Source organism: Falco cherrug, chromosome 6, assembly GCF_023634085.1.
Source record: "Falco cherrug isolate bFalChe1 chromosome 6, bFalChe1.pri, whole genome shotgun sequence".
Classification (NCBI taxonomy): Eukaryota; Metazoa; Chordata; class Aves; order Falconiformes; family Falconidae; genus Falco; species Falco cherrug.
In genome coordinates this window covers 83,411,094-83,430,723 of record NC_073702.1, presented here as the reverse complement: position 1 = coordinate 83,430,723, position 19,630 = coordinate 83,411,094, and the positions used below count along the sequence as shown (strand labels likewise).

Sequence of the window (19,630 nt, the reverse complement as noted above, 5' to 3'; positions counted from 1 at the left end):
TCTGGCCTCCAAAATTGCAGAATTTGAGAAAATTTTACCAGAAACCTTATCAGTATCCCAATTTCAGAGTAGCTGAACTGGAAGCCTGGCTTTCAGGAATACATAATTAGTATTTTTAAAGGACTAATTCTTTAGTTATAATTTTTCTTAGTTATAACTGAAGATTGATACAACCAATGTATTTTATGACAAAACTGTGGCCCATTAAGAAATGAGGTGAAGCAACAGAACAGCAGGAAATCCAGGAGAAAAAACAAATCCAAACCCAAAACCATTCATTAAAGAAAGAGCAGCTTAATCCTGTTTTGAAGCAGGTGTAATTAATCTGGGAATTAATAAAAAGACTCCATAAAAAAGACCTCAAATGCTACAAAAACCAGCTTGTTTCCATTCTGAATCTCTCTTTTTATTTGTAAAGACTGGCATTACAATTGAAAAGGACTCAAAATGGAGTGATGTACACATCATTGGTGTTTCATGATGCAACTGATGGAGTCCCTGAATGGATATTGCTTCAGCTTTGCTTTTAAAAAATAATTTAACAAGAAAATCTTCAACTCCACTATCGATCACAGGTGGCAGAAATGAGAGAAATAAAAAGAAAAGAAACCAAGACTACTGTCAAATTCATAACATATACATTGTTGGCTGATGACACTTGTTCCAGATGTACAATAAAGCCCACAACACTTTATTACTATGGATATAATTATTGTGAATGTTTTCTCATGTTGATCAACTTGCTTCTGAACGTTGTTGTTTTGATTGTTTTAAACTTGCATAATAAACATGCAATGAAACATTTCTTGTTAAAGTGTTTTTTGCAGTCATCTTGTTTTCATACAAAGATTTCATAAAGTTGCAGTGTTGTATCAGAGCATTACCAAAATAAGAGCAAAAGCTAAAGAGGAAGGTAAATGTGAAATGAACTTGGTGAGAATAACCTAATTTTGTCCTGAGACACTCCAGTCTGGTTAAAAAGATGTGCACAATCAAATCCCTTCCTCCCAAACCCACCACAAAATAAATATTAACTTGGAAGAAAGGGAAGACATAAAAAAAAAAAAAAAAATGTTATTATGCACTCATCTTCTGCATAGCTCAACCCACATATAGTAAGGCACTATTTCCCCACAACTTAGTGTCCACAACAATCTTTTACAGTCCTCTGCGAACCACATATAGTTCCTTCCAGGATGATGAAATAAACAGATCGAATGAGTGTTGCTACCATGTCACCCCATGTGTGATCATATAGACAAGGGCATCACCTGGCAGTTTCAGAAATAAGCTGTCTCAAGTCTCTTCTTATGTGTGCATGTTATGTATAGGGATATCTTTTGTGTGTGCAAGTGGTTGGTTTGTTTTCCAGAGTTGCTGTTATTTTTCATTGTTCTTCACTCCAGTGTTCTCAAAGCAAATACACAAGAAAATAAAAGCACAGTTGGGTCATTAAAAACAGAGCTTTGGTGCTCCAAAAAGCACAAGCTTTGGGGATTTAAGAAATCTGTTAAACGTTCCCAAAAGAGCTGGGAAATACATGGACATATTTGCATCTGGAAATCCTCATCTCTGCTTAGTTGAGTTGGTCTTCGTACTGTTTTCGGAAGCAATCACCAGCAGGGAAAAACTCCCAGCACCGTTCTTGGTACATTTTCCATACATAGGATTCCTGAAAGAAACACGATTTAAATAATTTAATTTGATTCAATGAGAAAGAGCCAACCATAACTTTTTTTTTCCTCTTTTATTTATACACTGCTTCATTTTTTGATTTTGTGCATACCATGTTGTTGTATATTGACCTACAAAATCACGTTAACATTTTCGATCAGTTTAAAGTAGCTTTTAGAATTTTGTCACCTTGTCAAAAAGCACTAGAGAAACACATAGTAGAGGACCTGGTAATTTAGTTCTCGCACATCCAGGAGCACTGTAAAGCTCAGATAAAGCCAATCACAAGATAAATACCAGGGTAAGCTGAATCTTTTCTCTCATAGAAATTTGGCTGAATTTCTGCATTAGTCATTTCAAAACATGGATACACACAATACACTAAAAAAAAACGGCCTTAAAAAAAATATTGCTTAGAAGAGCAATATTTTCTGAATCAGTGGTGGGGTTTGTTTGGGGTTTTTTCTGATTATTTGTTCGGGTAAGGCTCCATCACCAGGCTGTCCAGAAAACAGTAAAGGATATGTCAGTTTATTTCCATTTTAATCACACCCCTTAAATGTGCTTTTTATTACACAAATACAAGTTCCCTGGTAGAAAGGACATATGTCACACAAGTTATAGAATCATAGAATCATTTAGGTTGGAAAATACTTTTAAGATCATCAGGTCCAACCATAAACTTAACACTGCCATGTGCACCACTAAACCATGTCCCTAGAAGTTATGTAGTATGAAGCACTTTCAATTTTCAAAGGATCAGCTAAGAAATTACCGAAACTGAACAGTTAGTAGAAATCTGGCCTCAGTGAATAAAGTAGGACACACTGTATGCCAAGAAAAAAAACAAAACACAAATAAAAAAGAATTTTTTAAAATCTCATCTAATGTGAAATTCTCAAATGACAAATGGATGTTAAAAATAGCAAAGCAAATACATAAAATCTGATACTGGACATAGCTGAGAGGATTTATGCAAAGAAGATGATTATAATTGCCCAGTACATTTCTGAAAGAGTTCTCAGTTCAGAAAGAGTAAGATACATAGACTTATAGCAAATCATCCCTTTGACCCAAATCTGTGGGTCTATGCATATAATGCTCTTCAGGTTTTTTGTTGTGTAATATTCAACACAGAAACATTTGCTTAGTCAGCTGCCAGACTATCACTAGAAAAAAAATAGTAGTCTGTAAATTTGATATATTTTATTCCTAAGTATATTTAATAGAACTTGAAGGAAGCACCAGAATTTTGAAAGAACAACAGCAAAGAAGAAACCTCCAGGGAAAACTTCTCAAAACAGCTTTCATTTTAAATATTTGCAAGTCTTTTTCGTATCGATTTATACAGGAATGTAGACATAGAAATTTATATATAAATAATAAGAAAGGACAATTATTATTAAAAAACACTCAAGAGGGAGAAATGAAGAGTCCTGTTTTCACATGATGCTTAAATGTTCTGTTTATCATTATTTTTGTCTATAGTCTGTATTTATATTTTGTGGAAGTAACACTTTAAGAAAATAAAATAGGGATAGACAGTACTACAGAATTGATACTCAATCTAACATTAAGAAACCAAAGTCCTAACAATTGTTTAGAAGAATAAGAATTAAGTTACATATCATACAGGGAGCTGTTCATTAGAATACTCAGTTTTGCCAAGCCTGAATAATTTTTATTTTAGAATCATTCTTATTTAATAACTGTTGACATCATAGAGTTGTTCAACCTACCTGTCCTGTATGCTCTGTTTCATCTTTGTTAATAAGATACATCAGAAAAAACCTACAAACAAAAAAACATCTGTTATGGGTCCAGTATTTGGAAACATTAGGAAACCCACAGAGGGACAGATATTTTTCAGCATGTACAGTGATAATGCTGTTCATGGACTTACAAGTTCCAGAGTTCCATTTATGGTAACATTCCCAAAACATTACATATACTTCCCTGACACTGCTGACATTCACTCATTGTTCAATGAATAGTATGCTAAAATGCAAAAGATTCAGTTTGATTTACAGTAAATAGCAGCTCAGTATAAATGAATATTTTCTAAGTTTTCTAATCTGAAAATTATAAGAAGATTTTTTTTGCCCATGGACACCAACTTGGAGACAAAGAACAGTCATGGGACCTTTCTTTTTTTCCTCTCCTCACAATGAGTAAGAAATGCTGAAGACGATTAAGAGATTTCTCTTGTTGAAATTATAGCTTGGGCATATTTTACTAGTGTTTGTAACTCAAGATCAACGTAAGCAGAAAAACTTGTAATTTTAAAAATACATTAGTCTTGGGATTTTCAGGTATCTGACAGACACTAGGGGATGATTTCAAAATTTCACTCATAATAGACATTCTCTCCAAAAATATGTAAAAATATAAAATACGATCATGCACAAAAATGTCAAAAAACCTTTCCTTAGGATGATGCACTTAGAGTAAGTATGCTCTAGTATGTTATTTGTGTAGTACATTCTAAGTAGGAACAAAATCCCATACGACGGTGGTTTTAATGTATTTTGTTTGCAAAACCTGTTTTTTGGATGGAAGTTATTTATAGGGATGTTTGACTTTACACTCATTATTTTGTGCACATACAGTGCTAGTTTATAGATGCAAAGTCACAGTCCATCCATTGCTTCACACTGACAGCAACGTAAAATAGACTTTAGCACTAGATTTTCTTATGTACCTGGCAGGAGAGGAACAGTATGATATGGTGATTGTGGACCTGGTAAATGGCTTTATTTCCAAATTTAAAAAGACTGAATTTAGTGGTCACTGATCCTCTGCTTGGATTTTCCAAAGGTGGACCTGATGTCCTTGGTCCAGCCCCTCCCTTGTCTATTTCCTTATTCCTGTTCCCCTACCTCCCTTAGTCCCAGGTTCTCTTAGTCAGCCTCAGCACCTCACTCAAATTATTCACTCAAAAATGCAAGTTTTCCCTCTTTTGCCTCATTCCTTTGCTTTTGCACTCTCTCCATCAGCCTCCAGGCCAGGTCATACCATTCCTCTGTACCTTGACACAACACAGTCAGTTTTACACCACCTCCATATTAAGTCACATATTAAGTTCACAGTTTCCATTTCCTACCTCACACAAACTTGGTGGCTCACAACCAAGCTGGAGACAAGGTTCATTCATTCCTTGCTCCCATCACCATGGCATTATATATTCAGACAGCATGAGTGCACATCAAAGCCAAAGAGTACTGACTCTTAGTTATGCAAGAGAGCTAATCGGGTACTTGCAGAGGTTGCAAGGTCATGAGTTAGCAAGGAGTTTGTTTTGACTGTACTCACAAATAATTGGCCAAGTTGTGCTCCTGTAGCGTGTGTGTTTCAAAGCCATGGGGCACTGTATCAAAGTAGTCGTTTCCTATTCCACAGATAAAGCACTTCGTCTAAAAGAAAGAATACAGAGCACTTCAACACTATATATAACCATGCACTTCTTTAAGAAAAGGCCAATAAAAATCTAACAATTTTCTTGAAAATGGAAATGCATCATGTATATGTGCTGAACAAAAAGATTTTTCTTTTAAAGATTGGGACTGGATACCTCAGCCAATACACTTGGATAGAAGTTTAACAGCAATCAGAATAGCTTCATACTGTTAAAAAAAACCCCAAAAAAACCCAACAAAACAAAACAAAAAAAAAACCAAAACCCACCTTTGCCAGCTGTAAATGAACAGGTATCAGGAGAAAGAATGGTATACAATGGTCAAAGCTGATTTTTTTTTTCCCTTTAACACTGTAAATAGCACTCACTGTAACATATGGCAATATTTACCTCAATGTCTGTTGTGCTTGTCCAGCTGAAACTGAATATACTTAGTTTAGATTACAAAATACAATAGGTTTGCTTTTCTGAGTTCTAATAGTCATATTTAAATGGCAGAATAGAAAACCATGAAGTACAGGATACTTGCACACAAATTAACCGAAGAAAATTACAACTGAGATGGACTGTAATATGACAGTGTCAACACCTGGTGTTAGAAACCTCTCATGTGAAGATCCAAAGGACTTAAATAGCTACAGACATGTAATTCATTGTAATATATGCAATGTACAAAGATTTTTCTTCTTTTACAAAAATGTAAAATTTTGAAAATACAGGGATTAGTCTAAACTTTTCAAAGTCGTGAGAAAATAAGCTTTTATGCTTTTTGTCTCAATTTTTGTTAACTTATCACTGACAGTGAAAAAACTGGCCACACTTGATGTGGAGGTATTAACAAAATCCATAGTAGGAACTGGCAAACAAATGCAAAATATGCTTAGAGCAGAGTATCAGTTTAGGCAGCCTGGGTTTGTGTCCCATGCAAACAGACTTGCAAGGGAGCAGCTGTGCAGCTATGAACTGAGATGTGACAGCAGAGCCTCAACCAGGACATTGTATCCAACCAGGATATTGGACTGTGTATAGACTGTATATTCCTTTCAGTTTAAAAAAAAAAAATAAATTATCCACTAGCTAGATCACATTTTGATTGAAAACAGATTTCATGAAACCTGAAAATAGGGTATGGTTCAGCAATTGGATGTTCTTACCTCCATGTCTTCCTTAACTTGCTCTTGCTGATCTCTTAACTCACCAAAAGCATCAATAATTAAACCTAGGGTTTAAGTTAAAAGTACAGTTAATGTTCAAGAACAGAACTGAGACAAAGAATATTAAACGAGAATCTCGTGCAGAAATAACAGAACCCAAGATATATTCCAAAGACCACAAAAACAATATGTGAAAGAAAATGAGCCAGCGAAAGCAAAGTGCTACTAGTAGCATGGCTGATAGTACCATTTGGAATTATAAAACGGGACAAGCAGACTTCCAATTTGTTCACTCAGTACCTGAAGGCACATGTAGCTTTACAGTGATCAGGGCTTTACTAAGAATACTACTGCACATTTAACAGAGTTCAGGGGTTTATTACACAGCAGATGCAGAGAGGGTCAGAGCTCTGGGCATCCTCCCTTATTATGGCTGTTAAGTAGTATGAGGTCCCACCGTCAGAGCTCTACTGGAGTAAGGGGCCATTTCAGGGAGATATAGAAAGATGAAGAAAAAAAACCACAGGCTCCATGGCTGAGATGATAAATTCTTTATGATTCTCCCTTTGCTTACATCAATACAAATAAGGACTAATTCCACAATCATTAACACCTATACTATGTAAAACTGATGGACACCAGATAATAATTATACTCACAGCTTGACAGCTAAGGCCTCTACTCCACAGCCACTCACAAAACGAAGGAACGAACAGTATAAAATATGCCACTTCAGGCTACAAAAAATTTTGCACGTTCCCCAAGCCCTTTAAAAAACTTGTTGCTTTAGTAGGAATTATAAACCATTTGCCACAAGTACAGAGTCATCTTCTCAACTTCCTTATAGGAAATGAGAAAGCATCGTTACTGCTGTCAAAATAAGTTAGCTGTTAGCTGACAGAACGACATAAGGTATCACTAGAACAGCAACTGGACCTAGCAAAAATCATCACATTTTTTTCCAAAATCAAGGATATACTTCTGTTAATTTGTACAAACTTTAATAAAGGATGATCTTCTGGGTAATCTTGACAGTCTTTTGAAGGTATAATACGGAAACAGAGAGGTCCTTTAAGTACTTTAGGTAATAACATTAAACATCATTAATACAAACATAACAACAAAACCCCTGACTTCCCAAAATTCAGTATCCACTATTCAGCTTACAACAGCAAGTCACACTGTCAGTCAGCTTCAAACTCAGAAGCCAACCTGATGGCAGCTGATTATCCATTGTCATTAACAGGATATACTAAAGCTGTTTCGTATCAAGCACCTTTCTTTACCCTTTGACATTGTTCAAGTAAGAAGGCATCACACCAAACAGAGGCTTTTATGAAAAAAAGATTAAACCTCTTAAAGCTGTGCTTCAATTTTCACACCACTACCACCAATCTGAAGATCTGCCAGTCAAGAACACTGGATGCTGGCAGAGGGAACGCTGATAGCACCCGCTACTGATTTTGTCCACATACATGCGCAAAGGGTAGGTTATGCTGAAAGACAATTTTAAAGTATGCCACAAGATTTTTAATCACTTCTTTTGCTAATCATTTGCAGGAGGCTTTTAGAAAGGGCAATGAGAAGATAGAAATGGCAGTGACACCGGTATTCCCACAGAAAAGAGCTTTTTTTGTTTCCACTGCTCCAGTTAAAGCCTGTGGATTTCACAGAGACTAGGAAGAACAGCATATGGATAAAATCCAGCTGGGTGTATTTTACTATATAGGTCTGTGCTTCATGTTCTGCCCTGGTGTCCTGGTTGAATCTTAGGGGTGTGATTAGCATAGAACTAAGAAATTTGTAGTGCTAAATAACGCTTTTAGTCTCACCACATTACAAACATTTACCTTGAATAATTGCAAGGAGGATGACAATCACAAAGAAGAAGAAAGTGATATCAAAGATAATTCGATAGATTTCATATTCGTCTCCTGCTGGATCCTCTATTTCATCACCAATGCCTCCACCAGCACGGACTCCAACATACATGTGAAACATGTAGCACTAGAAAACACAAAGCACAGGGATACAAAGTTTGTCTGCAGCTAAAAGTAAAAATACCCATTGTTGTAAATTCAGTAATTGGTAGAACTGGTCTATGGTCTAGCAACTATAGTATCTCAAGTCATCTTTTTCTCCCTTTTGAGGTTAGGTTTATTTCTGAGGGGGGTGAAATGCTGCTGTGCAGCTGAAGTTGCAGTATTTCATGTTCTGTCATCATGTAGCCGTTCAAAAAGGTTAAAGGTTCACCTGCCTTAAGGCCAGCAGCACAGCAGGATTCACTTACAACTGTTTCAGTACTACGCAAGTAGGAAATGCTGTTACTACTACAGCCATCTCCTGTTCCTTTTCTTTGCTCAAACATGAATGACATTCCCCATCTTTCAAACAAATGTTTCAAACAAATTTAAAAAACAAAACAAAATGAAACAATCAAAAAACCTTTAAGAATGTTTGTGCAGAGGAACAACTAATGATGGAGTAAGTCAGATTAATACTGGGGACATATGGTCTGAAAAGTGCTAAAACAAGTCTCTGTATAGTTATGTAGGATGCTTACAATGCAAAATTTTCAGTTTATCATGCTGTATTTTAATAGAAAAGTATTAGATCACTCTCAGAGATCTGGTGGAGGAAGGGGATTGCTTCTTTTCTCTAGCTTTGCAAACTACAGGTCCAGGGCTCTCACTCCCTGTCAAAAATGACTAACTCCTAAAACCCAACCATACAAAAAATCTGTTATTTTATTTCTATGGCACACTTACCCCCAAAATCCCTTATGTAAGAAACCAATATAGTAACACACAATGCTGAGTGACGAATGAAAAGTGTAACAATTTTTAGAGATAGTTTTTATTTCACTACTGAAAGTCAATCATAACCTGTGAATGTAGTGTTGGTTATCTAAAAAGTTAAGTTTTCTACGTCTGAAAGTAAAACATGACATTGCAAGTCTTACTGCTTTTACAAAAGACAACCATGACCTTATAGCATGTTCACGTTATTCTAACTCATTTCTATACAGTATTATAGCCTTTTTCTAAGTGTCTTTTCAGTGAGTTACAGAGCAGGCCAGGTCAGAAGGGACTTTGGGAGGTCTCTGGCTCCAACCCTCCTCCAAGCAGGGTCCACTATAAGCTCAGAGTTGCTCTGGGCTTTATTCAGTCACATTGCTACAACCTCCTAAAGGCAGAGACCGCACAACCTCTCTGAGCAACCTCATCCCCTGCTTGGCTCTCCTCAGTCTGAACACCTTTTTCCACTTTTATGTCCATGGTCTCATGCCATGCACTGCTGTAAAGAGCTTGGATTTGTCTTCTCAATAACCTCTCTGCAGGCACTGGGGAGCTACTCTTACTCTGCCCCTCCAAAATTTTCTCTTCTCAAGGCCAAACAAGCCCAGTTCCCTCAGCCTCTCCTCCCAGGGCAAGTGCTCCAGCACCTGACAATTTAGCAGCCCTCCACGGATTTACACTCCAGTTTATCTATGTCTGTCTTGTACTGAATGCCCCAAACTGGAAAAAATACCGACACACTAGTCTGCTTCCACAGTTTATCTAATTATTGGGCTTTTAAGTGGTGTCTGTTCCCTGGAAGTGATTCATATTGCATAACATACTGAAATATATTTAATTTTGTTGTACATGATTGCTTTTAGAAGGATATTAATGGCAAAGTATCTTAGAAATTCTTCATGATTTAAGCTCTACCTACCATCCACAACTGCAAAGTCTGGCGCTGTCTCAGTAAGTACAAAATAATTTTTGGTGGTTCTGAGCACAGGAGAGATTTCAGAACAGAATTGTTGAAGATAATCATGGCAATTCATCCTAAGGGAAACTGAACTGATAGATTTCCAAGCTTAAACAAGCATTTCAATACCTGAATGTCCTTGCCTATAACTGACCCTCCTCCTGAATGGCCCATAGAACCAGAAGAACTGCCCTTGAACTGACTCAGCTCAGCTTCACAGCTTGTAGCTGTTGAGATGCTGCTTTTCAGTTTTTGAGAAACTATAGTGAAGAATATCATCACATTTATTCTATTCATTTACAGCTGCATTTGTTTTACAAACACAGGGTATGTATAGTGTTAGGGATGTCCATTATATTTGTTCCTTTGCCTTCAATTATAGTCTTTCCTGTTGCTGGCTAATGATACAACTGTGTGAACAGGAATTACAAGAAGGTCAGGACAAAAATATAACAGTTTAAGAAAAAAAAAAATCAAAAAAGCAAAATAAGGCTTACTGTTAGCATATCATCACATTTCATGTCTGGCATATCACCGTCTTCACTCTTGTTGTAGAACTTGCGGAAAAAATTGAACGCCACTACTGTATACAAGTATACTACTACTGCCAGTAATCCCACTGTTAGGACAAGCTGAAAGACAAAATTACAGAGTGGATATACCACCATGGTATTATGCTACATCATTTTCTTTGCAAAAAGAGAAGGAAAGTGACAATAATCTATATGTACTAGTTAGGAAAACTTTCTTTACATTTTCGCTGTCTCTTTGCATACCTTTGTAGTATTTGGTAATATTTATCTGCATACTTTCATGCAAAGATTGTGCATTTAACCTGTTCTCTTTTGAAGGAAAATCATGCTCCAGAAACACAATTACAAACACAAATCTTGCAAAATCTAGTGGATGCATACACAATCAATCCATTAGAATCATACAAAACCCACACAATCAGACAAAAAGATCTGAAAGTTTACTACCTAATAGTACTACTATTTAATAGCACCAATTATAGAATTGCAATATAATATTTCTACTAATTTAATACTGAAACTATTTTGTTTGAAATCACATATAAAACAAACTGTTCCTAATATTCTATTATCTGTCTCAGCAACCAACACCTCACTGCTCAATTGCAGCATCATTAACATTTTGCCTTGAGCTTTACCGAAAGCAGCTGGAAGCGAACTGCAATACCCTGCAAATGGGTATTTCACTTGCATAGCTGCCAGACCTAAAAAGTTCCTTATCATAAGCAATGCCCCCTTAGTTCATAGATAATTTGCTAAAACTTGAGAACTATTCTTAAAAGGTAGAAAACTTTACTTTTTTTCAGGTGCAGACTGTTTTTGGGGGGTTTTTTTTGTTTTGTTTTTTGCTTTTTTTATTCTTCTAAGAAATCAGAATTAAGAATTTAAGAAATTCTGTTCTTTAAAGGGCAAACACAGTATGCTGACTTCTGTAACTATTCAAGACACAGTTTTTTTTCCCCACAAATGAAACTTGTTTGCCACATAAATTAAAACTAAAAAGTTTGTCAAAGTGAGTTCATACTTAAGAGTTCTGTATGTCTTGTGCTTCACTAGCTATTTTGAAGTATAAACTGTATGCATTTAAATTTGTATTACTTCTTCAAAAAATGTTGACAAGGACAGTGCATTTGAAGGCAGAATTAAATTAAATCAATCGCCCTTTGCAACTATGAAAGACCACTGCTAATGATTTTATGTCTCTAGCATCAAATTTGCTTAGAAAAGAGAATAAAATCAAAACCCCTGAAGAACACCTGCTACTGATAAATTCAGAAATGGCTCTTACCACCAGACTTCTAAAGTACTTTCATTGTATAAAGTCAGAACTGAAGTTCCATCTTACTACAACAGCACACAAGTATACACAATAGAGTAGGCCTTTGTATTATCATTCCCTGCCCACTTGAATAAGAATTATATTAGCTGCCTTGCTGGAAGATTTGCTAAGCAGAACAGGGACAGCTTTTTTATCATTAAAAATTTGTACAAAGGTCCTTTGAACTAGGAAGGCCATCAGACCTGAGGAACACTAAGTTTCAGGTTACATTAAATGACAATCCTACAACAGATCTCAGTAGATGAAAAGTCTTAGTTATTCTCTTTTTAATTATTTTTTTTTTAATTTCAATTAAATCACAAATGCAATTTTAGATTTTATAGCTTCTTTAAGAAAAGATTTCTTATCAAAGAGCTGAGTTTCTCTAACAGAAAGAGTAAATGGGTCTCAACTGGGCCTTTCTTTAGATTAATTTTGAAAAAAAAATTAAGCAGCAATGTTATGACACAGTTGCTTATAACCGCTAGAGACTCTCATACATCCTAGTCCTGTTTTCTTATGTTTATAAATCCCATTGGCTCATTTGCCCACCAACCAAAGTTCTAAACTTCATGATGAAAGAACATTTCTGCTATTAATCTGCAGAGCAGCTGAATTAAGTCAGGACATGATCTTTCCTGTGTACTCCTTAAGTAAAAAAGCTGAAATAGAGAAGACAGTTGATACCTGTTTGCCATTGTGGGTCACTGATGACAGGATAGTTCGTAATGTCTTGAATCCCATTGCAATGTCAAGGAGATGAGCAGCAAAGAAAAAATTGTTGTAATGGCCAAGGACTGACATGGTCATGTACCACGCTAGGTAAAGGAAAGACTAACAGAAAAAACAGGTACATCACAAAATAAAACTCATGGCTATCATCTTTAACTTAATTCAAAACACTAGGGAAAGTTAGAAATTGCTTAAATGTGCTTTTCTTTAAATATATATATATATTTTTAAATAGAATTTGCTAGACCTCTTTAAGAATTTTCTCTTTGTGCAAAAATACTAAATCAGCAAATACAGAGTTCACAAGACATGGTCAAAAATGACATATTCTAAATTTTAATTTTTAAAAACCAATTTTGAATTTGCTAAACCCTTATGTGTTACTGTTGGTAATGTAAAAAGTTTTTCTTACATAAATTATTTTTGTATATGAATTTCTAAATAATTAAAATATTAGAGCCCTAATGTGGTTAACAATGAATTAAAGGACACTGCAAGCAACAAAAGGATTTTTTTAATTAATTCAAACTACTAAAATTACTTTATAAGTATTATTTAAGTGGGTTAGTATCTGTTACTACAAATGTTAATGTAATCTTTTCCTCTATAATTTCCTTTTTATTGGACTTAAAGTACATATTTATAAGAGAAATTACATTTCCTCCCTAAGAACAAATCCTAATCCTGAACAAACTCTTCACAGACCATGCTGTCTTGTAGACCTACACCTGGAGATTTATCATTCCACTCTTACTGACTAAATTCAGACCATGCTTTTATTCCCCGGCAGCCCTCATTCCAGGATCCTTCGTTCCCCAACCATTTTTCCACCAGTAAAATAGGCTGAGTTAAGTAAGCAGTACTGATAAGCCTCTTCATCATACGATGATGAGTGACTTCTCAAAATGCAAGGTATTTAAACAGTCTTGTTCATCATTCCTTGGGGTTTTTTTGTTTTTAGAAACATTTTTTTCAAATTATTAAAACCATTCTGTGTCACAGCTTACTATTAGTTTCAGTGATACAAATTTTAGCAATTCCACATACATTAACTATACCAACCTGGCTGTGCTCCAGGAATATTTAAGTGCCCATAAAGTTTATGAACAATACAAAAAATGGCAGTAAGAATTTATATAGTCAGTTTTCTAATTCTACAGTGCCATGCTTGCTTATTGCTGCTGAATAAAGCGTATAGGAAGGAGGGCAGGAACTGACTGCGGTTCTACTAGACTAAAACCTATGTAACTGGGAAAAGATTTCAGCAATGTCTCTTTAGATGAAGAAAATCTTGGAATCTTATGTAGTAACTTAAATATAATCCTCTGAAGCACTTTGGGTTAACAAGTGTATATTGGTTTTTAGACAGTGAATATATACATGCTTATGTGTGTGTATATATATATTTACATACACCCACACGCTGAGAAACTTACATTATCAGTGAAAACAACTCCTAGTTTCCACATCTGATACTTAACATCAATGGAATTTAGCCTGTAAAAATAAATAAATAGATTGAATTTTATATCAAAACACAATAGGAAAATACTCAACAAACTGTAGGAAGTGTATTGTTGCATAAACACAAGAGACAACAGTTGAACTATTTCTCCAAAAACTGAAATATATCAGAATACTGTTCTAATTCACACTTTTGCTCCGGAATGGACCTGTCAAAAAAAAAAAAAAAAAAGTATAAAACCAAATTAATAAATACTGGCTTGGATTCATCAGACATAATGCTGATTGATGTTTATGATGTTATATACATACGAGTGAAATGAAGTATCTTTATAATCTATGAAGAAAAAGAGACTTTTTTTTTTTTAATGTGACACATCTAAGCCTAAAGTAGCTGTCAAAAAGTTCAAATAATTTGCATCCCAAAACGCCAACTCTTTACTATTCGTTTACGATAGCATACCTTGGGTGACACAATTACCTGACATTAAAGACAAAATGAGGTGAAATTAATTTCAGAGCTTGTGTCCTCTGCTTTTCCCACCCACTGATATCAGGAAAAAAAAAGTGAATGAAAGATAAATGCGTATTAACAGTTTTTGCAGAAAAGGACCTGGGGCTCTTGGTGGAGTGCAAGCTAAGCAAAAGCCAGCAATGGCCCCTCACTGCAAAGGCGGCCAGTGGTACCCTGTGCTCCGTGCAGCTCGCAGCCAGCGGGACGGCGAGGCCATCCCACCCCTCTAACCAGCACTGGTAAGGGCACACCTGGAGTGCTGCGGCGAGGGCTGCGCTCCCAGTTTCTCCCACAATTTTTGTTGCTTTGTTCTATCAGCCACTTAGCCTCTTCTCTTCAACAAAATTTTATCTTGCACAGACTGATACTGTAAACTATTCCCTTCAAATTTTTCCCTTGTATTTCTTTAATTAATACCTTTAGGTATTAATTCTCCCATTACTCTATCAACACAAATAAACACCTCAACTTTAGGCCACACTTTTTGCACTAGAATTAAACCCATTTAATTGCTCGAAGCGTTTTGGTTTTTTCCCCTCTATAGAGAAATGACACAACTACCTCACCAAACAATATATATACCATTTTTCCTTGTAGGTGTATCTTGTCCTCCCTAGTTTTTGACTTTTTCTTTTTGGAAAGGTTTGGATCATCTGTATTATATTGATGCAAAAAAAAATACCTAAACCTGAATCACATTTCAGGAACGAATATAAATAATAGTATGAAAAATGTCATCTGTCCTACTTTTATCCTTAAAATGTGAGTGAAATCAGTGTTCCTGAAAGAGAAGAACTGCTGACAATGATTAAACAAGCAGAAATAACACTGGCAAAAGTCATACATCTGCCACATATGCAAGCACCTAGTACTTCTGTGCCAGGTGTTTACATGGAATTATCTGAGGCCTTAGATGGAATACCAGGAGTTAAACCATGGTTTATCAACCTCTGGTTTCCAAAATTCTTCTAACCACTTCTAATGACTTCTAGCCACTAATGACATAAAAGTAATAGTTTTATTTGAATATTACACTCCCAAGGAATACTTTGCCATTAAAATATCAAACTCCTACTTGTACTATCTGCAACAGTATTTACTCTTTAATACAAGCAAAAATTAACCCCACATTTACATGTAAAACTAAAAGGCAAAAGACAGAAGCTGAACCTCTTGTACAACACTGTAAACATTACAGATATAGAAGTCAAGCTATTATAACTGAAAAACAGAATTAAATCAAACTTAGACCAAGAAGTCTACTCCAAATAGTCTACAGCCTACTTTAATTAAGAGTTCATTTCTCCTTCTGAAGTATATGAGCCTACTTGAATAAAAAGGGGAAAAGCAGAAGAAATATATTAGAAGTTTTCCTTATAAAAGATTTGACCCTTGCTCTCAAATTTACACATGGCAGATCTTTCATACCAACATTTTACTTTTATCCAGAAAACATTTCAATGATTAACTCATTTAGGGTGAATGTTTTCACCCTTTATTCACAGTGAATTATACTTTTCTGCCATCACTGAACTTCCACGGCACTATATATTTAGCTCAGAGCAGGTAAAAGAACACAGTTATATTATTAATGCTCTGTAAAGATAAAAATAACATAAGTACAACATAATGGTGAATTCTAGAGTCTATTATATAGCTAAACAGGATTCAACAAACTAATTTTCTTTTTTACCATTTCTTACTTTCTTTTTCCTTTTTTCTTTTTTTTTTTTTTTCCTATGCACAGGCCACAAACTACTAGTTTAACAAATCTAAAACTTCTCATAAGGTAACACAAAACTGTTTTAACGAATCAAAGTTGATGACAGTTTACTAGACACATTGATGGCACGGTCAGCAATTGGTTTTGCTTCATTATTACCTTCACGGTAGACAGTAATTCTGCAGAAACTAAAGCTTAAGGTTTCACCTGAGTTTCTTCCACGGTGACTCAGGCCAGTCACTGGGTGACATTTACTGTCTGATTAGGATTGCAGGGATGATATTTGTATAGCAAAAACCCTACATATGCTAGAGAAATAAAAGCTGCAAGTTTTTTCTAACAGGTTTTCAAGTTTACAAGGATGGAAAGATGCATCCATAACAAAATTCAGATTCATATCTTGAAAGAAATTATTAGAATTATGCTAATCTCAAAGGTCGCCACATTGGACTATGTTCCAGATACTACAGAGTACTGCAAGATAAATCTACCATGCTGCCATTTCACCAAAGCTAGAAATGCATCTGGAACAATGAAATGGATTCTCCAACAACAGCTGAGTGCAGCTAAAAGCTGCTGAATCCATTTTTGTCAACCCCAAGCTGTAAGAAAATTTTCTAGCCCCAAATCTGAGTTATTATGGAAATCAAAATTTATAGAAAACTCTGTCCTAGAAGGGAAAAAAAAAAAAAAAAAAAAAAAAAGTCCAAAATGTTAAGAACAGTTTCTCATTCAAATATTGTTCAATAACATATTCAGGTAGTAAAATGAACCAAAACCTCTTTAAATTTATTTCTGAAAATATTATTACAGCAAGTTAATTTCTTACTTTACTCTGACCCAATACCACCCACTTCTAGTCTCAGACATATTCTTGTGACTACAATCCACTTATCCGCAACTATATTTGCATTACATATGAACCACCATAGACAGGACTGCTTATGGACAGGCAGGATACTCTCTCATGAAATGGCAAAAAAAAAATAAAATAATAATAATCAGCACCAGAGGAACTCATCTCTGGTCATTTAAATTTTATGATATTATAATTTACAAACAGCAGTAGCTGTAAGAGCTCCTAAAACTAATGTGAATGTTGATCTACAGGGAAAAAGGAACTTCATTTTTTCATATCCTCATTTTTAAAGTCTGACATGGAGAGCAAAGCAATAACAACATGCATAACACCACATTCTCCTGTTTATTTCTGCTCACTACCTTGATCAAGTAGCTCAGAGACTTCAAAGAATATGAGATCACATAAAAATTAAGCTCTACAGCTGTGAATCAAAAAGCAACATTATGGTTTCAAGTCTCCCTTTAAATATCATTAGTTTGTATTCCATTGGATTTTCCAATATAGGAATATTGGATATTCCTACTCTGAATGATTTTTTATTTTACTTCTTTCTGCACCATTGTACAAGTTGTCATACACTGTAGTACTGTTGTAGTAGCTGAGTTCAGTGATGGTGAATGATAGGCACAGTGTGAGAATGCACAATGTGAACAAGCAATAAGAAAATGGTGAGAAATTGCCTTATTACCTTTGGCTGCAACCTACACTAGTATTTCATGAACTTCAACCACACCTTGCCTTTTTTACAGCTTCTTTCTTAAGGCCTACTGCATTTAGCTGTTTAAAACATAACATAGTAGGGTTTCAAGTTATTCTTCCCTTTAAAAAAAATTCCTCAGGCCATTAAATGATACTAATGTTAACTGCAATCACAAAATTCTGAACTTTTCAGCCTGAGTCATTTTAATGTTTGTACATCAGAGCTGTTCAGAGCAGCTACAGGGCATCGCCAGCTGAGGAACAACTATCATTACTTTAAGTTCAAACTGAAAAATAGCCTTGCAGCAGCATTTAACCTTTTTCCAAAACAACAGACAAACTGAAACCGGGAAGTCAGTTTTAATTAGTTAGCTCTTTGCATTAACTTTCTTAGCAGACGCTGAAATTTGCTGTTAAAGGTTCTTTTGGACTGTTTCAGAAGGCAAATCTAACAAAGACAACAGTTCAGAAAGATGACCCATCTTTCTTAAGTTATAAGAAAAATCATTAATGAAACTATAACTCTTACCAATTAAAGAATTTCAATGGAGGTTATGTTACTATATGTACAATAGAAAGCATCCCTTCAGATGGGATCCCAACATTCATTATTTATTAATTGGTCAGCTGGGGAGGAAATATCATTTTTATTGCACTGTGTCGAAATAGTGTTCCTTTTGTGCTAGGCACTGACCATCAGCAGGCTATATGTTATAGAGAATGGTGCCAGCAGACCATTACAAGAAGAAAGCACTGAACTGAAACAAAATGAAACAAAATAATGAGTTACTTGGCACCTTTAAGTCTGCCTTGGAGATATATCACATAGAATAGATTATTACTTTAAGGTTTGCTTTACAAAGCTTCTGCAGGGATCCACTAGGCTTAAGATTCCCAAGTAAATAACCAAAGGAGGAGGTATCTTATGTTAGCATCTGTAAGTGGGAAGGCTTGAGGCTGAGTTTCCCACATACACATCATTCCTCTCAATGGAACAGGCTGGGAATTTGGACATGATACATTAACGGTAAGTACGCCTACTTCTCAACCATGAGGGCTGAGGCCACTATCCACTTACTGACATACACTTCTGTTTGGACAAATAGGTACATTCACAGGTTTTCAAATCCTGTGGTGCCATAGGAATAAATCTTGGGACTTCAGGTTAGAAACTACCTCAAATAAAATCCCTTATTTTTTCACCAGCCATTATGGGCAAGAGGCAGGCTCTCACCTGCAGGAAAAGTACTAGTTTATCAGGGACAATACTGTTCTCCAAGATACTACGTTACTAATAAGGGGGTTACCTGTTCCAAATCTTTTGCAAACCTGGGTTATTGTTTCTCATAACAAGGAAGAATAGGACCTTTTAACCTCTTTCACATTCTGAGGCCAACTACACTCATTCTTTGTACAGTTTGCATTTATGATATGGTTTATCTTGTTGTCAAACTATGGAAACCTTGTGAGCATTCAACAGAAACCTTATTTATTTTCCCCCAAATTAGCCTTATGTCATCGATGATGAGATGCTGGAGCCTCACCTGCCTCTTCTCTTGACTCTGACTAGAGTAATGACCCCGGAACCAACAGCTGTTAGGAAGGTAAAGGGACTGAGAGGTAAACCTCACTATGATGCCTTTGATAAATAACTTTCACCTTTGTGTCTTTCACATTATTCCCTCAAATATACTTCATCCATGCTGCATCTAGTTTAACACCATCCACCCGAGAAGGGAAACTTAATGGAAAAGCAGTACACCACCTCAGCCCCAGTGTGCAAATA

General features: G+C 35.6%; 1 protein-coding gene across 4 annotated transcripts in view; it reads right to left on the bottom strand.

Moving 5' to 3' along the window:
- Positions 1-381: 381 nt before the first annotated feature.
- The window catches only part of RYR2 (ryanodine receptor 2), a 434,547-nt gene continuing 415,298 nt past the window's right edge, over positions 382-19,630 (bottom strand). For all 4 annotated transcript variants that reach the window (XM_055714670.1, XM_055714672.1, XM_055714671.1 and 1 more), the window contains 8 exons: positions 14,019-14,079; positions 12,538-12,684; positions 10,497-10,631; positions 8,094-8,250; positions 6,244-6,308; positions 4,987-5,087; positions 3,414-3,465; positions 382-1,672 (listed from right to left, as the gene is read on the bottom strand). In XM_055714670.1, coding sequence (XP_055570645.1) covers positions 1,577-1,672; positions 3,414-3,465; positions 4,987-5,087; positions 6,244-6,308; positions 8,094-8,250; positions 10,497-10,631; positions 12,538-12,684; positions 14,019-14,079 — 814 coding nt within the window. In that variant the 3' untranslated portion in view covers positions 382-1,576. The remainder of the gene's footprint in view (positions 1,673-3,413; positions 3,466-4,986; positions 5,088-6,243; positions 6,309-8,093; positions 8,251-10,496; positions 10,632-12,537; positions 12,685-14,018; positions 14,080-19,630) is intronic.